The sequence below is a fragment of the Anabrus simplex genome, chromosome 10 (assembly GCF_040414725.1).
Source record: "Anabrus simplex isolate iqAnaSimp1 chromosome 10, ASM4041472v1, whole genome shotgun sequence".
Taxonomy (NCBI): domain Eukaryota; kingdom Metazoa; phylum Arthropoda; class Insecta; order Orthoptera; family Tettigoniidae; genus Anabrus; species Anabrus simplex.
Window position 1 is genome coordinate 50,967,170 of NC_090274.1, and position 25,510 is coordinate 50,992,679.

The following is a 25,510-nucleotide window of genomic DNA, read 5'->3' on the forward strand; positions in this document are numbered from 1 at the left end:
AGTGTTAGGCACCTTCCATTTTTTTCCTTCTGATTAATGTTAATGGAGTTGTACTTCCTCTTCAAAAAATAAATCACCAGCACCATTTTTCTTACGTTGTTTTCAATCTGTATTGATTTGTATTGACCATTTACATGTTTCTGGCTGGAGAAAGAAGCACTATCACAAAATATCATCATCATCACTGTTGTTAACTCCAGCAATCTAGGGTTAGTTGGTTTACAAGAATGTAAAAGAACTCATGCAGGACTAAATTCTGGCATCTTGGCATCTCCGAAAATCATAAAAGTAGTTAGTGGGACATAAAGTAAATAACATTATTATCCATTCACAAGTATGCAGTATGAGTTCAAATTATCTTTAGAAGGCTTAACAGAGATGATTTGTGCCATCCATACACTTCCTTTAAGGGAACAGAAATAGGTATTTTTAATTTCCCTGTGATTATTTGGATCACTTTTCATTTGATTATTTCAAAAGCATTCATTATTCAATTGCCTCAGTCATTTGAATGGAGTTTGACAATGATTAAAAAATAATGAAGTGGAAATAATTTTTTTAATAATGCGATTATCTTGAATTTGATCATCCCATGAGGAGGTTAGACCATCATAATAAATTACATTTATCACAGCTTGTCTAAAGTGTAAACCATAACTTCCACAGGCAGTGCTTTTCTCGGTAGGCATATTGTTCCAGGGGATCGACAATGCAATTGCCAAAAACAGGTTATATACAAACGTTGGCTAATTTTGAATGGGTACTGTTTTGCAAATTTGTTGTTTTCCATTAAATTGGGATCACGACCAATTGTCAATGATTGGTGCCCACAATAAAGTACTAAAATATGTACTAATATATCTTAAAGCTTTTTGCTTTATTTTGGCTCCAATATGATTAGATATACAACTTTCTTCCTGCCTGTTTATGAAGATGAGGGGTATCTCTAGATTGTAGTAGTGTAGCTTTTTATTCATATTTATTGGTTACAACCCCAGTATTTGCCTGGTGTGAAAATGAGAAACCACAGGAAACCACCTTCAGGGCTGCGGAAAGTGGGATTCATATTTACTATCTCCCAAATGCAAGCTCACAGCTGCACAACCCTAACTGCATGTCCATCTCACTCAGAAATTCTGTGGAGTTATTTATTGTTTTTATGAGTGCATATAATGGCATAAAAGAAAACCAGAAATATGTACAGGAACTCAAAGATATGGGAAACAGATCCCTTGTTGAAAGGTTAGTTATGTATGAAATTTATGTTGGATAGTAAGTTAGGTATTTCAGAAATCTGCATGTAGTTCAGATGGAAAGGTTTGCAAAATCATGACAAAAGATAAAACCTGTAGAGGTTTGCGGCAATGTTAAGCTGGCAGAACTGAAAATTGGTGTTCATGTCGTTCAGCACTCCTCCATCAGAAGTGCTGATCATCTTGGAGAATGTTTTTCACTGTTAGTATTCTGTCTCTTTACAAAGCTTAGAGATCCATCAAACAAAATGTACCATGCTTATAAAAAATATTATAGGTTCTTCGGTGCCTGTAGGTTTGTTCATTGAAATAGGAAATTCCTCTTATTCTATTATTACTGATGAAAGTACTGATCATACAAGTCAAAAGTTGCTTCGCATTATGTTATGGTACTTTTCTGTTGATAAAAAAGACATTGTTTCTACATTTTATTGTATTTTGGAACTGACCAGTTGTGATATAAAAACCATTTACAATTTATGAAATGGAAGGCTTTAAAGTGATGGCACTAAGTTTTGAAACTTAGTGGGAACTGGGGGTGGATATTGCAAACCTAATAGTAGGGGTCAGCAATTCTGTTATGGCTCTTCTGAAATGCACCATTCCTGACCTTATTGTCATGAAGTATGTATGTCATTCTCTCCATCTTTGTGCCAAAGAAGTTCCTGAAATATTTCCTCATCAGCTGGAGTTTGTAATCAGGAAAACCCACAATTGGTTTTCGCACAGTCCTCGGACTATTGTACATCATTACAAATAGTTGTCTAGAACAATGAATGACAGTTGCAACCCCCCAAAAATTTAAGGGTGTTGTGGCACTCGGTGGCTCGCGAGATATACTGGCATTGAAATAATTCTGCAATAATGGAAAGAACTGAAATAGCTATTTTCCTAAGGCTGAACTGATGACAAATGTTTCATGGTTGAACAACTTTATAACATAACAGACTCTTCTGCATATGAAGCCCTCCTGGTGTTCCTCAAAACTGAGTTAGAGAGCTATGTGTAGGGTCACTATGGTATTTCAAGGACTAAGTGTTGAGGCACAGAAAGCACTGCAGGATGTCTTTCTACTCTTCAAAATCTATACTGAAAAATGTTAATGTTCTTAGTCAGCTGGAAAAGGAGGATGTAGACCTCCCATATTTTGAGAATTGTTGCATACTTGAGATATGTATTTAAGATATGATTTTGAATGTTTGGCACAAACTCTGAAACCTGATGTACACAATGGCCTTCATCAAAAATGCAAGATGTCCTTAACTGAATTGTATTAAGTATACAACCTTGCCACATCCCAGGCGACTGGCTTAAAAATGTATTTGCATGGGACTTGAACCTTCTAGCCCTCGAGCACTATCAACTGTCACAAATCCTACTGCGCGCTAATCAAGTGAGCTACTGCGACACTTGACCTACAACATCCACTTCCCAGCCTCTACAGTACCATGCTCCTGATCTGTGCATCCACCTCCTGTTTTAAATTACATGTTCTGTGTATCTGTACTCGTTTTATGGGTTCATTCGAGGTACCCATAATGAATTAATTGTGGCGCTCTCAATTCCTGCTGTCTTCTAGCCCGTAAACATACATCTCGTTATACTACCCTGGTTTAGAGAGAGGGACCGATGTCTTTCCGAATTGTAGTAAAACTGGATCGCAAGGGGCTGGTGGATCTCCCGGTGTACATTTATATATAAACGTTTTCGTTAAAGTACAGAACACTGGAATTGTGTTCTCAGTTTTCATTCAGTTAAGTGGAGATGCCAAGTGCACAAATACAAGCATGCGTACAGCTAATTGGCGCATTACTATTGCATGAATTACAAAACTGTCTAAAAAGAAGAAGAATAGGTAAACTTGGGTTAAAGGATGGGTTATTAGGAGGGCTTTACATGGTGCATCTAACAACTTGTTAGCTTATAAGGAAGCACCAAATTTCGTATTGTTCATAAAATAATATCTATAAACTCCATTATTTGGTTTGCATTCCACTCATTATTTGGAGCATTCATTATTATAAACCAACAAATACACTAAATTATAATTTAAAAGTGCACATACTCTGTTCTCAAGATGATGTGTCTACAAGTCGGGGTTCAGACTTGACTACTGGAGTGAGGTCAGTCACGTGACGGGAAAGTGACACAAAAGTTGACGGCTCTGCAACTCAAATTTACTTGCAAGGAAAATTACAACTTGACTGTCCTGACTTAAACATACGTGGAAAATTGAGGGAAAGTCTTGCTTCAAGTTCTTGACTCCAGTCTACTATCCTCGTGTGTATTAGTCTAAAGCGAAGTGATCGTGAAAGGATTGCAGTTTACTCTAACTTCTTTTCTAAGAGTCAAAATATTGTAAGTATAAAGTATTTTTCAGTATTGAGCATATTTCTTCTAAACATAAAAATAACTCAAACCTTGTCATCGCCTGCAATATCAGTGCTTAGGAAATTGTAATGTTGAATCATAGCGCACATTCAAATTGCATCGTGTTATCAAACGTATGCAAACAATAATGTTTCATTGGCATATTTAGTGGTAATTTATGTATTTTATTTGTCGGGCTGAATATCTCAGACGGGCGAGACGGTTGTTGATGTGGTGCTGGACTTCTGACCCCAACTTGGCAAGTTCGATCCTGGATTTTTAAAAAATGTTATTTGTTCAGAGCGTCGACCCATGTGGATCTCTTGGCCCTACTGGCAACATATTGTATGAACCTGCGAGTAATTGGAATGGTGGTAATGTGGAATGTTGTGTGTGAGGAAAGGAAGCTTAAGGACGTCACAAACACCCAGTCCCCCGGTGAGGTATATTAATCACTACAATTAAAAACCCCTGATCCGGCCGAGAATGGAACCCGGACCGCCGGGTGACGGTCGGACGCGTTGCCCTCTACACCGCGGACTCGATCCTGGCTTAGTCCGGTCGGTGGTATTTAAAAGTACTAAATACGTCAGCTTCTTGTCGGTAGATTTACTGGCACGAAAAATAACTGTTGTGGGACGAAATTCTGGTACGTCGGGGTCTGCAGAAACCATAAAATTAGTTAGTGGGAAGTAAACACCAAAAATATTAATTACCGGTGTGTATCTTGCGTGATCGGTTTTAGCAAAATTCGTTTTTTTTTTTTTTTTTTTTTTTTTTTTTTTTTTTTTTTTTTTTTTAAAGTAACTTTTTTACTTTTAGATCATATGATGCTTCGATATTTGCTGAAGTGATGAATGCTTTTGTATTTTAGGGAAAATGCAGTGGTTACCTTTAGATGGCTGAGAACAGATTTATCCATCATTATAGTGCCAAGCAAATATGTTGAATTTCATTTCCTAGTACCAAATAAACTGTTACCAATGTAAATGTTGGTCCGAACTTTTTGTTGTTTTTTTTACAGATCGCTTGGACTTGGACTTTAGCGTGTCCAACAAAAAAAAAAAAAAAAAAAGAATAAAAAAATATTAGGGTATTGCATAGATGCGAAAATGATTATGTTTGTGGGCCTAGAAGTAAATTGGCAAACGTTGTTTTCTGTAACCAAAACGTTTATATAATTTATATAGTTGTATATATATATATAACTTAGATGGCTCATTTTCTTATGAAATATTTACACAGAGAGATAGTCACAATATAATAACAAGGCCCTCTCGAGATCACAAGCTGTAATCGGGAGATGTTGGGTTCGAGCCCCACTGTCGGTAGCCCTGAAGATGGTTTTCCGTGGTTTCTTATTTTCACACGAGGCAAATGCCGGGGCTGTACCTTAATTACGGCCACGACCGCTTCCTTCCACTTCCTAAGCCTTTCCTATCGTATCGTCGCCATAAGACCTATCTGTGTCGGTGCGACGTAAAACAAATAGCAGATCACAAGCTACAAATAACAAGCGGGACGGGCAGTCCATTGATTGTGATAACGTCACGGTTAAAAATCACTTGTATCAGTAAATCACGGTATCTCTCATCTCTTGGCGAAGAGGCCACCGGAGTAGGCTAGACGCCGTGTTTTTGACAGTTCTCAGCTTGATTTTCAGAACGCTAGACATACTTGAAGATTATTGGTAAATTTGCTTCACACATGTCGGGAGGTAAGCTGACAATTAATACGTGTAATTATAGCGCGATAAATTTTCGAGTTGTGTTAGCATTGCAACGGTAATCAGAGACATTCAGCACGTTTCCAAATTAACGGTACAGTTGTACATATCTCTGAAGAATTGGTGCATTTCTTTATGTCTGTAGATCACCAATTGTGTAGAATATTTCAAGAGACAATCGCAGTTAAACCTTTTTCACCTGTAAAATAAATCGGCTTACTGTTGTATATGCAGCGTAAGTAAACAGCGCGAATATATTCCAGTTCGGAAAGTCATGTTGATAGTATAACAGCGCTTTTATTTTGCTATATTAAGAGTTCATTTTGAGGAAGGTGAAACTTTATATTTGTGTTATATCACTTTTAGCAGACTAATTCAAGTACAAATAATGTAAAATCATTTTTGAACTATACGACATGTGACGCCAGAAGACCTTGGCGCCAGGGTTTTGGGTAGTGGTGTGACTAGCAGTGATTTTACACTCACAGGTCAAACTGTGATTGCTAGCTTGAAGTAGCAGTGGTTTTTAACCGTTATTAACTGTGATTCAGCCAACGCCACCTAGGATACAAGGCCGTTACCAAAGAGGATAGAATAGAATAGAGATGAAACTCAATGATAAAAATCGGTTCCAAGCCACTTGGCGCTAGTAGTTTTAGTCTCTTTTCCGAGATAGCGCCACAGTGTGCATTCTGGTCCAATATTACTATCAACAAATAGCGCGAAGAATTAACATCCGGCGCAGTGACGCACATCCGGTTATGCTTAAAGGCCCCCTCCCTTCACTCGACGTTAGCCCCTGACGGGACGTACTCGGGCTCCACCTGGATACCACGGCCGAACCCTTACGGAACACGCCGAAGATTTCCGAACGGCGCACTGGCTTTGAGTTGACAGTGCAAAAGAACGAACTGTAGGAGATCTGCTGAACGAACGAACGAACTATAGTAGTGTTTATAAGGTAGGCTACACTACGAATAGATACGAAGAGAACCGGGCAGTGACGATTTCGTGTTGACAGCAGGAAAGTGTATTTATTGTACGAGTGGTTTGAGAATAAAATTACGTGTGTATATTTTCGAATATCTACTTGTGCATAGTGTTCGTTACTGTACCTGTGGGATTAGTGTATTTCGTTTGGTGTGCCCAGCTATAGTGTGTATTTAGTTACGTGCCGCGTGTTTATTTAGTTTTTCTTCAGTTTAGGTAGGCCTACTTACATAGCGTTATAATGAGCAACGTTGAGCAATACTCCTGTTCTGAATGTGGTAAAAGCTATGAGTATAATAAAAACCTTAGGAAACATGTTTCTAAGACCCATCCAGAAAACTAGATGAAATTGCGCATTGTTTAAAGGGCGGACATCTCTTCCGCACCACTGTAAATTTTGTGATAAACAGTTCACGCACAGTTATCATTTAAAACGGCACGAGCGTCAGTGCCACACAAACTTAATTGGAGGACCTGAGACAGAGGATAAAAAATTTCCTTCTTTCTCAAGCTTCCTAGAGTGGAAACAGCACATTGAAAGCGAAGCATATTCACAGTATGTAAAGAAAAGGGGTTCTTACACTGCAGCAGTTAACATGAAGAAACATTACTGTGTGTGTCATCGATCAGGCTTTTTTTGTATCTGAAAGTAAAGGCATCAGGCACTTGAAGCTTCAGGGAAGCAACAAAGTTGATGAGATCTGTCCAGCAAGTATTTGACTAATTGAACATGAAAATGGAATGTGTGAAGTAAACATTAGCCAAACAGGAAAACATTAGCAACAGATATTGCCAACCAGATTCCCTTTCAAGCTATTCTGGACAAAATTTGCGAATCTGTGACAGGCTCAAAGCTTGAAAGAATTCATTTAATCACAAAACAGGATTTGTATAATATTGAGCGTAGTTTTAACTTGAGCTCTAAATCTGTCAGACATCAGGAGGATGGTACAAGTGGTGAGGCCTGGGTCAGTGAAGTTAATTCAGGTGACAGTCCCTGTGTATTATTCTATAAACCTCAGGGGACCACCAGTGAAAAGCATCCAAACCTCATTAGTGATGACTTTATTTTAATTATTATGAACAGTGCTCAAAGTGAAATATTAAAGAAATATGGTAGTGACTGTATATGCACTGATGGAACGCATGGGCTTAATAGCTATGGGTTTGAGTTAATAACGCTTTTAGTTCTGGATGACTTAAGACAGGGCTTTCCTTGTGCATTTCTGATTTACAATAGAAGTGACCAGGAAATATTGTCTCTATTTTTCACCTACATTAACAATGAGGTTGGTTGTGTATCCCCAAAGGTCTTCATGTCCAATTTGGCAGAAGCCTTCTACAATGCTTGGAATGCAGTCATGGGACCTGCAACCATGAGATTATTTTGCTCATGGCATGTTGACAGAGCATGGAGGAAGAATATTCAGACCAAAGTAAATGGGAAGGAAAAACAAGGAAATGTTTATAAAATTCTGAGAACAATAATGCAACAATATTTAGATTTTTGTGAATTAAATAGGGGTGGTCTTGCACACCTAGTAGCTATGTCACTGAGTGTATAGTATCATGCAACATTTGATTTAAAGCGACTATGAACATTGTGCTTTGAGTGTTTCAGATCAAAAGCAGTTGTTATTTCAGTTAGTAATGAGTAGTTTGGAATGTTGTGATATGATGATGATGATGCTTGTTTAAAGGGCCCTAACATCTAGGTCATCAGCCCAAAATGTTGTGATATCAGTGTTAGATGAGATATGTGTTTGTGGCCTGTTGTAAAGAAAAGGGTTTAGAATGTTTCGAAATATATAGTCATTATGTAGGTAAATAATACACAGAATTAATCAATCACTGTTTTCAGGATTTTAATGCAAAAAGTAGCAAGTTATGAGCATCACTGTAAAACTCTTGTTTGCAACATTGATAATTAACCCTACATGGACTACACACACACAAAAAGAAAAGAAAGAGAAAAAGGAACATGTGATACAGATTTGAGGTCCTTTATTTAATCATGAATAAACACATTTAAGCATATACAAACTACTATTTATTTCTTCCTGAATTGAAATCCTCAGAAGTACTGTTCTGAAGGATCACTAGACATTATGATGGAGGTTGTGCATAACTTGGTGGGTATAATTATTTTTAACTTACTTGCTTTATACCTTTCATAGTGCAGAAGGTTGTGAGTTGAAAAAGAGGTAAAGCTCTTTTGTGAGATCTACATAAGATATTACATTTGAAAATTTAATGTGATTGGACCTTTTACAATAGACTCGTGGGCTGTATCACTGTCTGTTTAGAGCAAGAAATTATCTTCAGGGTGCTGTAGTACAGTACTGTACCACCTTCCTCTACCAAAGTCTTTCTCATCGAAATCAACTGCAATATATCCTATTATGAATACATAAGTAATTTAGAATAGGTATGCTAGTTAAGAAAAATATAAGTGATGTTTACATTTGTTGAAAGAATCATACAAGGAACAGTATCAAAGTCATGATGGAGGAAATTCAGGAGACAGAACACTTTAAGCCACTTAATAAACAACAGCAGTCATACTTGGCAGAGGAAGGAAAAACTTATCAGCAGCTCACTGTCGGACCTGTGTCTGGAAGTGGGTGAATAATGTGTACAAAACTCAAGGCTGCCACTCAGTATCGATATACTAATTTTTTTCTAAAATAAAACAAAAAGAAACACATTGCATATCTTCTTCACAAAACAATATTTACATCACCTCTTACAGCAATCTGTCATTTGCCCTTAATTTCTAATTTTTATCAGAATACTACCATAATACAATAAAAAAAAGAAGTGCTATAATATAAATATTAGATAAATAACTAAAAAGGTTTGCTATGAACCATTAAATTACTATTTTTTCTGGAAAATGTTTGTTATAAGATAAGACATCCATCTAAGTTCTTCTGCATGCATTCTACTTCTTTATATATAAGCTTTCTCTTGTTTTAAAGTTATCATTCCATGAAATTCATTCCCTGAGTAACCTTTATATTGCCAAGACCATTTATTACACAGCTTTCTTTAACTTCAATTTTACTTGTTCAAAAAGCTTGTCACTAGTTGCCATTTCTTCACTTTTATTCCTTAAGTTTCTTGAAATCTTCAAATTCTTCAGTATTTAAGTTGCATTTCTTATTTACTTCTCCAATTTTGATGTGTACTTTTCTTCCTCTCCATAAAGTTCATTTGGTGCTCATTCTTTCCTTTCTGGATGAGCAGTGTAGCAAGAGTGAGCAGATCTTGTCATTGTCAGTTGCTTCGTTGTGACCAGATCAGTTGTGGTTTGTTTTACTGCAGTAATTTTTAAAAGCATCCTGAATATTTATTCTTGTATTTAATATTCCTGGTGACATGGGCGATGCTTTGTCATTGGTCAAATCTTGGCTCATCTGAGAGAAAGCTCTCTACATCTGCACTCCTACAGGATAGAGTGAAACATATCTTAATTGCATCTGCTACTTCAGGATATTTCCTTTTCCCACATGGAAGTTGTAGATTGATATGAGGTTTCTGGTTCTTTTAACTTACAGATTTTTAATTTGCCTTAACTTTCTCAAACTTAAATATCTTCCATTCATCTTGAAGGATAATACTATCCATGGAGGAAGACTGTAGGATTGACTTAATTGGAGACGGCGAACAAATTTGTTATCTTGGAACTACCTTCAGGGATACTCTAGTGTTCGACGAAACTGCTGTAATGAAAAACCTTCACAATAAGCTCCAACTTCTAACATCATCGCCACTGCTTAAGGAAGACCAAAAACTCATAGTACTGAATTCCTCAGTCTGTCCCACCCTGGTGTACCCTTTCCTGACATGCAGTTTCAAGAAAATCGCACAGAAATTCTTATCCGATAGCGATAAAATGATTAAAAGTGCAACAAAGGAGATATTGCAGTTACCGACGGATACTCCAGATGGCACACTGTACACCAAAAAGAAATACAAAGGACTCGCTCCTTTTAAAACCTCGTGGGAAGTTTACCTTCAATGTATTAACGGCTGTAACAACTTGCTTAAGACTAAACACCCACTCAGCGTCACTTCAAGGGATTCTCATGCGGAGAGTCGGGAATGCGTAGAACGCCTAAAACTAACAAACGCTGATATCCAGAAAATAAGCACCAAGAACGGCTTGTACGATACTAAGAAGATCCGGCAAGAGCTACGAGAACATGAATTCACCTCCTGGTGTTCACTGCCGCAAAAAGGACTCTGAGTACAACTGTACAAAGAGTACACCAGCAAACTCTTGGGTGCGAGATCATACCGGACTGTCTTGTAACAAGTGGAGAGAGGCTATAAAGATGACTGCTAATGTTTCTGCGGTGCGCTCGGTGCCAGGCAGATCCCTGGACAACAACCTCTGTCGGCATTGCCACGGAGAGAAAGAAACTCTTGGTTATGTCCTGGGATTCTGCACACGCGGGGAGCTCCTAAGAAACACACGGGACCACCAGATCAGATCTCTCATTGCCGAAGAACTAAGAAAGAAGGGATTCAATGTACATGAAGAGATACACGGACTGGCCATAAACAGTAGTTTGCAGAGAATTGACATCATAGCCTTTAAAGACAGCAGCTCTCAAGGATTCATATTAGATCCAACTGTCAGATTCGAGCACCATAGCTGTCAGCCAGAGGAAGTTAATCTTGAAAAGATTAACAAATACAAATCCACTATCCCTTACTACAAATCTAAATACCACCTTCAGGAAATAGAAATAATGGTCGAGTTCGCGGTACCGTACCTCGTCATTTCGTCGCCATATGGAAGCGCTTCCAATGAAGCTCATCCCTGAAATTGCGACCCTCGTCCTCAGAGGCTCCATCAAAATCCTGAGACACCACCTCTACAGCTACGGCTCTGGAATGCCACTCTAATTATACTGTTCCTTTATAATTTAGAGTTTTCTTCAATTAATAGATCTGTACAGAAATTTGGTTTGTTTTATCTTGTCCTTAGTGGCAGCCTGTAAATACAGGACATTGTTCCTAAATAAATGGAAATATTATTATTGTGAAGAATATAAGTTGAAATATCAATGGGAAGAACCTTTGCAACTTTCACTATATCTACACAGCAGTGATGTGAATTTTTCTCCTTAGGTTGTAAAAGCAGGTATGTATTAGAAAATATGCAGAAGTAGATTCTCCCCCCCTCCCCCACAAGATGTTTGCAACTGGTGATTTAGTGTTCCTGTACACTTTTCAGAAGAAAAAAATGGCTTCTTTTTCTGGCAAGTCTTTCACAAAGTAGTAAAAAATACTACTTAGCATTAAAGAAGGTTGCATAACTGAAATATCTCCTCCTTAATCCATGCTGTATTCAGCCTCCATAATACATCAGTCTTGCAAACCTACAAATGATATACCGGGTAGTAGCCAAGATTCTTCAGCTCATCATACAGAAACTTGAATAAACATTATCTCTTTTTTGGAAAGTCTCAGAGAGTAATCTAAACACCAAGCTTGATACCTGCAGTCGGTTAAGTGCGGCCAGTATTCAGGAGATATTGGGTTCGAACCCCACTGTCGGCAGCCCTGAAGATGGTTTTCTGTGGTTTCCCATTTTCATACCAGGCAAATACTGGGGCTAAGGCCACAGCCGCTTCCTTCCCATTCCTAATCCTTTCCCGTCACATCATCGCTGTAAGACCTATCTGTGTCGGTGCAGCGTAAAGCAACTTGTAAAAAAAAAAAAAAAAAAAAAAGAAAGTATCGATTAATTTGTAGTTACGGATCTACAAACTGTACTGGTATGTTTGTGGTAAAACTCTCAAAATATTTCTGAAGAGCGAGACTTAGTTCTCTCTGTTAGAACATGGTAGAAATTATTCAGTTCTCATGATGCTGTATGCATTTTTTATAATTTTTGAGTTAGTAGTTACCAAAGTTCAAAAGCAAAATAATTTTCAGAAAATTTCAGCACTTACACTTCCCATTGAATGTGGCTGTTGACAATTCCAGCAAAAGCTTACCTTATTTAAAGTCCACCATTAATGGTACCACATTCAAGTTAAAAATATGTGGCTTAATTAATGGGAAGTTTGTGTATGTACAGGAGAGTACAGTCTACACTGGAGGTGTGCTCAATGGGTTTGCTTAAATTATCAGCAGCAGCAAAAACTGTTGTGGCATCTTTAGTGCCTCTTTATTTATTTCACTTTTTTTTTTGTATCTGTCTCTTGGCACAGGCCAGAGCAAAGTGTAGCTTCTACCGAAGTCCCAATCTCATCCATGGCTGTGACAGTATGGAAGCTGCTGGGGTATGGGTCGTGCTGAGTAATGACATTTGGAGCACAACTAGTGTTTGAGTGTTATGAAAGGTGTTGCTCATAGGATCAATCATGCTACAGTAGCACCTTCTGGTCCAGTGAGGAAAGCAATGGCAAAGTACCTCACTCCTCGTCTTGCCTAGTATGCCTCATTTGGGCTCTGCCATTATTTTTTGCAGTTTCCATATAACTGCATAGCCTTTGGTGGTCCTAATTGAGGATCCAACCAGCCTCTGGGCTGATGACCTAACAGACAGAAACAAACTTTATCCCTTACTCCTGTAAATATCACAGGTAAGGACCTAACATCCTATGCAAGTGAAGCCTCTTGTAACATGAGGGCTTAAAATTTGTGTGATATTAGCAGACAATAACAGAGTGAACCATGTAATGTTTAAGGACTTGTCAATATCTGCAAGTTATGAGTGTCATCTCTCAAACAATTTCAAAACTTTCATTTTTGACAGTGTGTATATTTTAAAAATTATCATAATCAACTGAGCTTAACCAAACAGACTCTGCAAAAAACTTTAATATTTCCATCATTTTATTACCATGACAATTAACAGCTGCCAAGTTCTCAGATATCAGAAACGTGTACCCAAAGAAAGTGGCTGTTAGCTGAGAATGGCTCCCAAACTAAACTTCAGAATAGTTTTTCCACATAGGTACTCTTGAACAGCTCTTGTGCAGTTAATAACTTCTATAAAACTACATTTCCTGTGATCAAACAAGAGTGTAGAACGGAGTAAAGAATTGCACATTTTCTGCAAACTGTGTCTCGGTAATGGAAAATAATGAATATTTAAAAAAGTTATTGCATTTCCCTCTGGGAAAATCAAATGGACATAAATGCCTTTCAATAAAATGTGTGATGCTATGTTGCCTAGCAACCATGCAGGCTGTAATCTGAAATATTGATGGAGAATGGACCATGACATTAAGATCCATGGTTCGTGCAGCTCTCAAGGTAATGTCGCCAGCTAACATAATGTCACACATTTTGTTACATAACAGTATTACATTACACAAATGTTTGAATAACCCTCAACTGTTAAGTCCAAATGTGTGGTTTATGGTGAGTGTTTCTGTAGACATATCCTAGTGTGTGAACCATGGGCAACGGCTGAGTGGCAAAGTTAATCGTCCTCAGAGTTGGGATACCCATTGCTATGGAATTGGGGTGGACATTTTTGACATGTTCCAAGCCAGGACCCTCCTGTTGTTCTGCCAGCTAGAACTATACAATCAACCGGTGGTCCCTGCCTCCTATAGGAGAGATTCTCACTGTGAGTATGTGTAAGTAAGGCAGCATCCTGCTTCACAGAATGTACCAAGCTCAGAATATTTTAAACACGCCTTTTAAACTTACGTACTTAGTTATGTCCTTTTACTCTTTTGGAGAGCATAGGGCTTTGACGACGGAGCGCCAAAGTATCCTATTTTGAGCTAGGGTCTTCAGTTCTCCAAAGGTCTTCCCTTCTTGTTTTGCCTCCTCCATCACACTGTCTCTCCATGACTTTCTGGGTCTACCTCTCTTCCGTTATCCTTGGGGGTTCCAAAACAGAGCCTTTCTCTCCACTGCATCCTGCTGCTTCTGAAGTATGTGGCCGAACCATTTCAATTTCCTCCGCTTTATTTGTATGCCAATGGGCTCTTCTTCTATTTGTTTCCAGAGATCTTCCTTTGAAATTACTTTTGGCCAAAAATGCATTTAATTCTCCTATAGCATCTATTTATAAATACCTGTAGTTAATGAGTGATCTCTGAGGTAACTTTCCCGGTTTCTCAACCATGTAACAGTACTGTTTTTACTTTTGTTCGAAAAATGCGAAGTTTGGTTTTCATTGAGATTTCTCTGGCCCTCCATATCGGATAGAGTTGTATGAATGCCACATTTGCTTTGTGGATTCTCATTTTGACATCAGCAGCTGCTCCTCCATCCTGCGTAACCATACTGCCAAGATATGTAAACTCTTCGACTTCTTGAATGTCTTCATCACTGACAATGAATTTCTGTTTGCTCTTCACATTGATATTCATTGCTTTTGTTTTCTGGGCATTTACCTTGGAAACGGCAAATAAAATGGAATTCAATGCGGATCCATCACTATCAATGAGGCTTATGCAAGAAAGAAAGTAGAACTGGCAGAGTCAGCAAAGAGTCTGCATCCGGGTGTGCTAGGAGTTAAAGATATTCAGGTAAGTGGAGATAATGAGGAAGAGATAGATTAGAAAGTGTTCTTAACAGGTGTTAAAATGGGAAGGACTGTTAATCAGGAGTTCTATTGCACACAACATCATTTTGGTTAGGCTCGTAAATGAGGAGATGACTTGGGTAGATTTAGCCGTTGGAGGAATTAGGATGAGAACTGTCTGCGTGAACCGTGGCAGCTAATCACACTAACCACTACACCACAGAGGTGGTCGATTCAATGCTATACCATACAATAAAACTTTCACCAAAGGAACAATATTACGCATTTAGTACAGTTAAATAAAGTACGGTGTGATTATACAATTAAAATCATTTAGTATTTGACTACACACTAAGAAACTAACAGATACTAAAGAGACTGCCAGACTGAAGAATGCACGCGGCAAGCAGGTGAACCATACCTCAGTGCCCATGACCTTGGCAAAAAATGTACCCTTGCTACCCTTCCTCATAGCACATGCAGTGTACACTACTTGCTGTGGCGGTATACAAATCGGTTATGCGGGATGAACGACATTCTGTGTGTATTTCCTTTAATAATTTTGTTAATAATTAAATAAGATGAGTGAAAATTAGCCGATAAGACAACAGGGCTTGTACAAATTACTTTGCTTAAAAATAATTTCTATAATTCCTAGTTTCAACTGGCTAAAAATGGAATAAAAATGTAATCTTTTATCCACAAAGTGAGGGGGCAACTGTCCTCCCTCCCCCCCCCCCCCACTATCGCTACTGCCCTGTATAAAAAGGAAGATGGGAAGAAATGCAGAAATTATAGGGGCATCACTCAACTTTCTCAATCAAACTTTTGGAGATCATTTGAAAATGAATTAGGAATATAGTTGAACCGTTATTGGAGGAGGAGCAATGCGGGTTCAGGAACAACTGAAGCACTACAAACCTGATATTTGCCATCAGAATGATAACGGAGAAGCACTGGGAATAGGCTATGTTAAGAACTTAGTAATGGTTGGTATGGACATCGAGAAGGCCTACGACAGTGTGCCTAGAGAGATAATCTGGGAATACCTAGAAGGTATAGGTCTGCCAGACATCCAGATTGATAAATTAAAGATACTCTATCAAAAGTGCTTAACCTGTGTCCAAATATTGGAACAGCAATTTAAAGAATATGGACTAAAAATCAATAAAACAAAAGCTCTTTAAATGACTATCAACAGTAAAGGTACATATTCAAACAATTTCCTGGAGGGAAGTCTATTGCAGTCTGGTTCTAACTTCAAATAGGCTACCTTGGAAGAATCACTTCAAAAGATAACACTTTAAAAGAAATACGTAACAGGACTCAGAAATTTTCTCAATTTCATTTTCAAGTGAGAAACCTACTCTGGGATGATAAAATACCCCAGAAAGCAAAACTGACCATGTTTCATACCTACTTCATTCCATTTCTCACATATGGACTTGAAACATGTACCCTGCATAACAAGGCAAATAGTAAATCCAGTCAACAGAAATGAAATTCACCAGAACAATGAACCAAAAGACCAGGAAGGACAAGATTAGAAATGAAGCAAATAGAAAGGAGGCTGGCATCAAAATGCCTGTTACTGAGCTTTTAGGAAGAGGCAGGCTACAATGGTTTGGACATGTTTTGACAATGGACAGAACGAGAACAGCAAGGAATCATTTTGACAGAGAAGTGAAAGGGGGAGGCCAAGGAATTTATGGATAGAGACAGTGAAAATGGAGGTTAGCAAGAGGAATGCCAAGTGGGAAGATATAGAGGAACAGAAACTAAACTTTAACAGGATGAAGTAGCAACCGCTTGTACTCCACACCTGGGAAACTGGAGCTTGAAGATGATGATGTATGGTTGTAAGAAATTTGTAAAATTTACTTTGCACAGGAATCCTCTGGAAGCAAATTTCAGTTATGCAAATGACACCTTGCTTTTCTTTCAAATTTCTGATCATGGCTTAACAGTTGCAGAACTCTTAATTTGAGCCACTAATGACTGACACTTTCAGCAGTACTACTATGTACCAACAGGGAAGCTGCAAATCAACAATCTTGAGAGCAGATTTAGCTGTTGCCTGCAGCTTTCAGGAAGGTAATTATCATATATGAGTCACACAGTTCATGGAGTGTGATAAAAAATCATACCATAGTACATCATGCTTGAAAATTTCATGTGATTTGACCTTTTTTTACAATAGAAACAGGAGTGTACCACTGACCCTTTAGGATGAGAGATTATCTTTAGTGCTGTTGCCCAGGTGGCAGATTATACTTTCACTAGAAATACTGTTATAAGTCTCAATTAATACAGTATATGGTATTGATAACATTAGCTAAAAGATTAATTAATTATAATACAAGGTAGTGGAACTGAGGCTGTACTTGTATTTTGGTATTGTTGATCTTGAAGGATAGCCTATATCCATTACGGTAGTGGTTAGCGAATTTGCTTGAATCTTATTATCTCATGCTTGGCAGAAAGAAAAAAGAATACCCTTCAATATCAGCTCACTGTCAGTTCTGCCTATGGAATTACATAACCTCTTCTATAACCTAGAGGTACTGAGTTTGATGGGATTATATTCAACCTTCTCATTGTCACTTTCTTCTGACTTTCTGATACAGATTCAAGCAAATTCACCAACCATTGATGGATATACCGGTACCCATCAAGATCAGCAATACTGGAATAAAAGCAGAGCCTTACTTTCACTACCTTGTACTATAATTAATTATCTTTTGGCTAATTTTATCAATCCCGTAGGTCTATACTGTATTAGTTGAGACAATCTGCCACCTGGGCAACAGCACCTAATGCAGATCACTGATTATTAGTGCAATTCTTATTGATTAATCAAACTGTATATCGGTATCTGAGGTAAAGTAGGTAAAATAGGGCATTCATTCCAATATATGAGGTAATAATACTCGATGCAATATTGAGCTGAAATATACAATATGAACGTCAAATATAATATTAAAAAATACACAAATATTTTTTTACACATTTATTTATATAAAGTCTGTACATTTTAAAAGACTGGGCTTGCTTTAAACGGGTTGTAGATCACATGTACCACTCGCATATTAAGAACAGTGACAATCATTGAGCTCCAGAGACCGAAAGCAACGGGCAGTAGATCACATGTACCACTAGGAGATATAACAACAAACAGTAAAAATCATTGAGCTCCAGAGACGGAAAGCACTATCCAATATCTTCTCACAAGACATTCTCAACACACGAGTCACGTTTATATACACATATGCTAATACTCTGAGCATAAAATAATAGAAACAGTGCTGACCATGTGAAGCTGCAGTAGGTGAAAATAAACATACAGCAATGTTCTTCAGAATAGTTCAGTTCAGATCAGTTAGTTATCTGAACTACTCGATTCATGATGGCGGCGTACGCCATTCGGAAAGCTTCGACTTGCTCCGTAAGGCTTCGGTAAAGCTTCAGAGTGGAGCCGTAGTACGCCCCGTCAGGGGCTAACGTCGAGTCCTCCCTTCCCCTGCCACCCCCTTCCCTACATCCTCCCGCCAACCCCCACCCCCTGCCATTCGTCGATTAGAATGCAGTTCTACTATTTCCATGCCCAATACATTGTAATTCATATATTTTTATTTTCAAGTACTTACTATGTTGTAAATAATGATCTGACACCCCTAGTTTGTATGGCATACTATGTTTTTGAGAACATAACCTCACACCTCAAAGCAGCTTTAACTTCAAATGAATGATTGACACATTAACACAAAGCTGATATAACAAATAAGAAATCCCTTTGAAAGCAAGACAACAGAGGACACCTTATGCAAGACAATGGGGTATCACATCAATATCAAAGTACCACATGAAAATAAAAATAACAGAATTAAATGCACTGAGACAGGAAATATATAGAACTACATTAATAGAACCATTCAGCTTTCAGCCCCTGATGTGTACTCAAACAGGAAATACAGGATTTCAGGAGGACTGGCGAAGATATATTTCAAATAAACAAGCACATGAGCACTTGGAATTCAAACAACACAGATACTGAAGCATCATGGGAACTATCGATTAAAATCGTTATAAGTTCGAACAAGGTTAATCAATTGGGTAAAGTCGAAGTCGATGCAATTCAGCAATATTATCTCCACAATGCTTGACGTTATATGACTAATTAATTTGTTAGAAGTGCCCACTGATTGAGGTTAGACTTGAAATACTTTAAATACTTCACTTCGAGACAAACTGCCTTTAATTATTAACATCTCTCATTTCATGCTTACTTGCGTGCCATCTACAGAAGGTGTATATAACTATTTACACGGTATGAATGACCTTCAGCGCCATCTAGAAAAAGAGACTGAAACTACCTGAAGCTAGCAACAGATTGGAACCAAAAGCCCTATTAGAGTTTCACCCCCCTGGCCGTTACACTCGAAATATGATATCATCACTCTGCGGGTTACAGGAGTATCGAGGAGTGCGATATCGTGTAGTATTCAGTACACGGACGAACACGCGCTAACGGTGAAATCAAATACTCATTTTAAAAACTTATATACATTACCTTTTCTCAAAAATATTATGAGTCATAACATACAACAGGCCACCGTACGATTCAACAAGGACTATTTTATCATAATTACTAGTTGATGTACCCGTGCTTCGCTACAGGATTCTCAGAAAGACTGACTTTGTGGTTTTTCTAACTGAAGTCAACATAGGTCATTACAAAAACATCAGTAGGAATGTAGCGATTAAAAGCAACGTTGTCATATAAAATACTCGATCAAATGAAAAACTGCGCATTTTCTCACTTTTAACAAACAGTACTACGGTGCCGATATAACAGAAGTTCCAGAGCTGGAATGACCAGGCCGCAGACATCCGTGAACACTTCTCTGCCATTCCGTTAAATATGCACTTTGCTCATTCCAATCAGTGCCTCAGAGTAGGAACTGAATAGCTCGAATGCTATGATGAACCAGTGTGTTCCGGGAGAGTTGGCCGTGCGGTTAGGGGAGCGTGGCTGTAAGCTTGAATCCGGGAGATAGTGGGTTCGAACCCCACTGCCGGCAGCCCCGAAGATGGTTTTCCATGGTTTCCCATTTTCACACCAGGCAAATGGTGGGGCTGTACCTTACTGAAGGCCACGGCCACTTCCTTCCCACTCCTCGGCCTTTCCTATACTATCATCGCCATAAGACCTACCTGTGTCGGTGCAACATAAAGCAAATAGCAAAAAAAAGAACCAATGTGTTATGTACCAATAGTATCAGAAAATGTATGAACCAGAGGAATATCATTCTAAAGAAGAAAGTTATCTAGCTCGCCAAATACCTCCCACCAGTGTTCAGGCAGACTCTTACACTCGGTACTACCAGGCGAGTTGGCCGCGTGGTTAGGGGCGTGCAGCTGTGAGCTTGCATCTGGGAGATGGTGGATTCAAACCCCAATGTCGGAAGCCTTGAAGATGGTTTTCCGTTGTTTACCATTTTCACACCAGGCAAATGCTCGGGCTTAAGGGCCTTCCCCTAAACTGCCATTTTTCTCTGCGTGAATACAATTATTTATAGCCTAGATTGTAGCGACTTATTCCCCGGCTTTGCATACCGATTTTAATTAAATTCTCTTCAGCCGTTTACTCGTGATGTGTGTACATACATACATACATACATACAGACAGACAGACAGACATTACGGAAAATTAAAAAGTCTATTTCCTTGTTACTGTGGACACGACAGATACAGAAATGCCATTCTTCTTAAATTCTGAGCAATGTACTGACAAAACTCTTATTATATATAGATAGATTTGAGGGTTAACCAGTGATCTTTTATCAAAATCATTGGTGTAATTATATTGAAATTATAGAGCTGCTCATTAAGGAAGAAATAAAATCAGGGAGTTAGGAGGAGGAAATGACTATTCTGATAAAATTTGTAAAAAATGTCCAAAACTCACTCCGAGTTCGCCTGCTGCCACTTCTCTTGTTAGCAGTACCATTCATTTTAGTACAGACTACTTATACTACTGTACAATAGTGTAAAAACAAAAACAGTAGGCTAAATATTATGCCTACAATGTCACAAATCACTGATTAAAATAGTCAACTCAACTGCTACCATCACACTTTTTCACTTTTAGACTTATAACCACAAGCTACAACCCAATAAACAGAGTGAGATAATGAGAAGACTAAAATAAATCACAGGTTGTGAGGTTATAAATCCCGCAACACGACAATTGCTCCTTCTTTTCACGGCCGCAGATTCTATTCTAATTCTAATCCTGTGATTGTATGACAACATTGACAGTAGCTGTTTACAATCACAGCGCAGCCGCAACTGCGGCTGTGGTGTGGTCACAGTTAGACTTTTGAGCGTGATGCTGTGATTACTGATTAGATTAGCTGCTACTGTTTTCTTAACTGCTAGCTGCTGCTGACTGCTACTGTTGGCCTTGCTGTGCGTTTCATGCTGGTTGATCGCGTTAGTTTATCGATTTCTCGCAGCGCAGTGCTGCCGGTACTGATTAGATTATCTGCTACTGCTTTCTTAACTGCTAGTCGGCTAACTGCTACTGGCTGCTACTATTGGCCTGCTGTGTGTTTCACGCTGGTTGATCACGTTAGTTTAACGATTCCTTGCAGCACAGTGCTCCCGCCTGCGAAATATCACAATCGCAGTTAAGACCTGCTAGTCTGGCCAACCCGCTAACAGGTTGAACTGTGATATCACACTAGCAGTGATGTAGTAGCAGCTTTACAAATCTCTTACCATCACTAGTTTTGGGTCTCTCAGGTAAAATTTCACCATCCGGCCCTCAATCGACCAATCATCACTGATCTGGATTAAGGGTTGTCGGCCAGATGCAGTTTCTGCATCAATTGTTTACCTACTGCTTCCTTAAATGATTTCAAGGATATTAAAATTTATTGAACATCCTTGGTAAATTACACCAATCCAAAATTCCCTTTCCTGTAAATGAATATTTGCACCAATGGCTGGTATGAATAAAACCTGGGTACATTCTCAAAAGTATGTAGGGTACTCATGTGCGTGAGCACTTAATAGGAGTATATTCTCAGCGCAAGTAGTACGGTATGTATTCCATTTGGTAAGAAGAAGGAGGTTTTCCTTTGATGGAGTAGAGGTACTCAAGCACACTACCACCATGTGGATTAGTTGAAATTGTGTAGATACTCATGTTGTGTACAATCGTCATCTGTTCACATCTTTGGTTTGCAACATAACTTCAACTGGGTACGGGATTCTAGATCCGGGTTACCTTGTAGTTTTTCCCAGTTGTTTGTTGCTGTGGAAAGTATTGCCCCCTTACTTTTTAATGAGCCCCAACCTGGCAGTTCAGACAGAAAAGTCTGTTAGTCCTTTTCTTATCCCACCATTGCCATAAGACTTATCTATGTTGATGTTACATAAAGGAAATGGTAAAAATATGAAATAAAATTACTTGTTCCTCATTTCCTGTTTCCAGTCTTCTGGGGTTGCAGTGTTCTCTCCAGATATTTTCGTCAGCCATATTGCAGAAATGAGTGGCCGGGTGGGGAATACTACGTAAAAAAGAATATGAGAACATTTCAATTTATCCCCCTCTGGGCATTAACAATATCAGACACAAAATTGAACTATTTTAGTGTTATCACGAAAAAGCCATAACAGAGTTGTACCGGGCGGTACACCTCTACACCGTTTATTTAAAAGTTGCGCCAGTTGAAACTCCTCTTCTGGAGGAAGGTTGAACTTTATCTACTCTATTAATTCTCTACTTTCTCAGAAGATGTCACCACGTGGAAAATTTTGAGTTTTTGAACTGTGTCACTTTTGATGTGTTTTTGTTTCGCTTGAAGTAAGAAGTGTGAACTTTCTCTTCTAGAGGACACTACTGAAGATCAACAATAGCGCACCCTAGTGCGGAGTCAAAGATCTATTTTGTTGGAGAAATTTTTATTTCAAAAGTTTGTTTCTTGTTAAATTTCTTTCTGTTATTGTTTAAGTTGGCTGTATACCCCTCTTTTTCCCCTTGTTTTAGATTTATCCAATCCCGAATTTCTTTTAGTAATTTCTGACCAATCTGGTGTATCTTCCCCCAACTTGTATCTGTTGCGGGGTCCTATCCAATAAAAACATTGTGGGCGGGTGTTTTCATTCCCCTAACGCCTAGAAACTTCCGCGAGAGTATATAAACTGCTGATTTTAGGGTCTCCGGGCCACTTCTGTTCCATCTTTCAGTGTATTAAGTACATAGCAGGAGGCGGGAAGCGCCTCTTTCCTCGGCGGCGGTCAACAATAAGGTAATGGCCGATTAATAAATTCTTTCTTTTCTTGCTCAGCAGTTTAACTTTCGGGGCGGGTTCTAAGCGTTCAACCATGTAACCTTTTCCTAAAATGTAAAAACAACTGGTATCTATTCTATTTTAAAACGACATATCGGGATAGAGAGTGCTTAACCCTCTCGAGCTCCCACTCACATCGTCTTGAGGTGAACTTATTCTCTCAACCAATTCTCCCGTAATGTAATGTAAATCGCTATTAAGTCACCTCTGTAGTATGGGATTAGCCCTTGTAATAACGGCCTAGTGCCAAAGTAGGTTTTAAAATCAAAGTGTATTAGGAGTGCAAGTTCGCCTCCTCTCAAATTGTTTTAGAGGTCATTCAATTAACCTGCTTTTCATTTAATAGACCTCAGTAGATTGGGTATTTTACCCCTGTGTTTATGTCCGTTGAGGACAACTTGAAGGTGGAGTTTGGTGTGGCCTAGGAGAGGCTTAAATTAAAGAGCGTGTGGCTCTTTTGGAAACGGAGTGTTGTATGCCTCGAGGAGGCTTTACTGTGTAATTTGGAGCAAGTGCTCCAGGGTTTGATTGGGGTCTTCTGCCCCTTTGTTAAAATTTGTATATCGGAAAGTTGGGCTAGTTGCTCAAAAATTGTGAACTCAGGGCTCGAAGCCCAAACTCTGTAATCCCTGTAATTGTACATTTCAAATTGTGTTTCGGCTACTAAGTACCTGTTCTTTGTTATTACTTAATATTGAAAAGGAAATATAACCTTGTTAACTTTTACATTAACTTTGATTCCGTAGTTTGAGACCCATTCACGCCCGCACCTTCTTACACCTCTACCTACCACCAAAACTCGGTAACAAGAGTAATTTGAACTTCTTGAGTTTTACTGCTCGTTCACAATAATGTATCACCAGGAGCCATTCCGGTGCCGTGCGGGTTTTCAGCATCATGCAGAATCGAGTGCTCGCATGGTATTCCACACTCATATATAGACACTGTTCGTGCACGATACTACGTGACAGTCAAGCTAAACATTTAAACTCCGATGTAATAGACACAATAATGCTTACAATAATGAATATTTATCATTTAAATAAGCAGCTTTATAGTATTTACATTTTAATTTTGAGCACCCAGTGATTCGAATATGTATATTATGTACTTTGCGCATATCTAGGTTATTAAAAGTTAAAAACTTCATGATCGTTCCTCGGTTTAGTGTTATATAGAAGATATTTACCCATTTGTACTTCCTCTAATAGCAATAATCACCACCACCACCACCACCACCACCACCCTCTAATAAACGTTCCCCAACCTTTTCTCTATTTATCATCTCCCATTCATCTATCATTTACTACGGCAAGTTGTTTCGAGTTGAACCTCACATTGCAATTTTCTTTTATTATTTCTTCCTATTTTTATTTTTTTTTCTTTATTCTTTTTAATGTTTTAAATTATTTTCAAACTTATATATCTACTTTGAATTTTATGAAATTTAAATCCTACACTGTTTTCCTAAGACTTCAATTACATCACCTTTTACTCTTCGGCCTGAGAAACAAATGCCTACAAGACCTGCCTAGCAACGACTCTACATAAGTGCATACTTGACCTGCTTGTGAACTTCAACTATATTTGTTTTCGGCGCAAGACAATGATGTTCTGTTTACTCTCTTGACTGCGATCATTGTGTTTTGGACATTAACTGAATTGCTACGATATGAATCAGTGTTAATCTTTTGCCTGTGTTCAATGTATTAGTTGTTTTAAGATCTTTATATCTTGCCCTACTTTACTATTTGGCTGATGATGACACTTGTAATGTGTCGAAACCGGTCCCAATAAACAAGTTGTGACTTCTTTTTAGTTCAACTTACAACTGAGTATTGAAAGGTGGATCCTTCTAATATTGTACATCTTCTTATCTAGGTTATGTTAGCTGGGCAGTCTGCAAGAACAGTTGGGCAGTGTGCCCATTAAAATTGTCGTAGGGAGAAAACTGGGGTTGGATTGTGAATCAAGAACCTCTACAGTTTTCTATCACTCCTCCACTCCCTTCCTTCACCATATATTTCTTCTAATTTTACTCCTTTTTTTCTGTTCACACTCCTTCATCATATCCATGCATCCCTTTCTAGGCCTTCTCTGTTGTCTTCCTCCTATTATTTTCCCCATAAATACTCGCTTTGGAAATTTATCCCCTTCCATTCTTATCGGGTATCCATATCATTTCAGCTTACTGGTCTCTTTTTAGGGAATCTAATTCTCTCTCTGATTTCTATGTTTATGATTTTATCCCTTCATGTCTTCCCTATTATTCCTTTGAGGAATTTAATCTCAGCTACTTGGA

General features: G+C 38.4%; 1 protein-coding gene across 4 annotated transcripts in view; it reads left to right on the forward strand.

Moving 5' to 3' along the window:
• The first annotated feature begins 5,212 nt into the window (after positions 1-5,212).
• The window catches only part of LOC136882416 (uncharacterized), a 74,456-nt gene continuing 54,158 nt past the window's right edge, over positions 5,213-25,510 (forward strand). For all 4 annotated transcript variants that reach the window (XM_067155049.2, XM_067155051.2, XM_067155050.2 and 1 more), the window contains exon 1: positions 5,213-5,340. In XM_067155049.2, the coding sequence (XP_067011150.1) occupies positions 5,331-5,340 (10 nt within the window). In that variant the 5' untranslated portion in view covers positions 5,213-5,330. The remainder of the gene's footprint in view (positions 5,341-25,510) is intronic.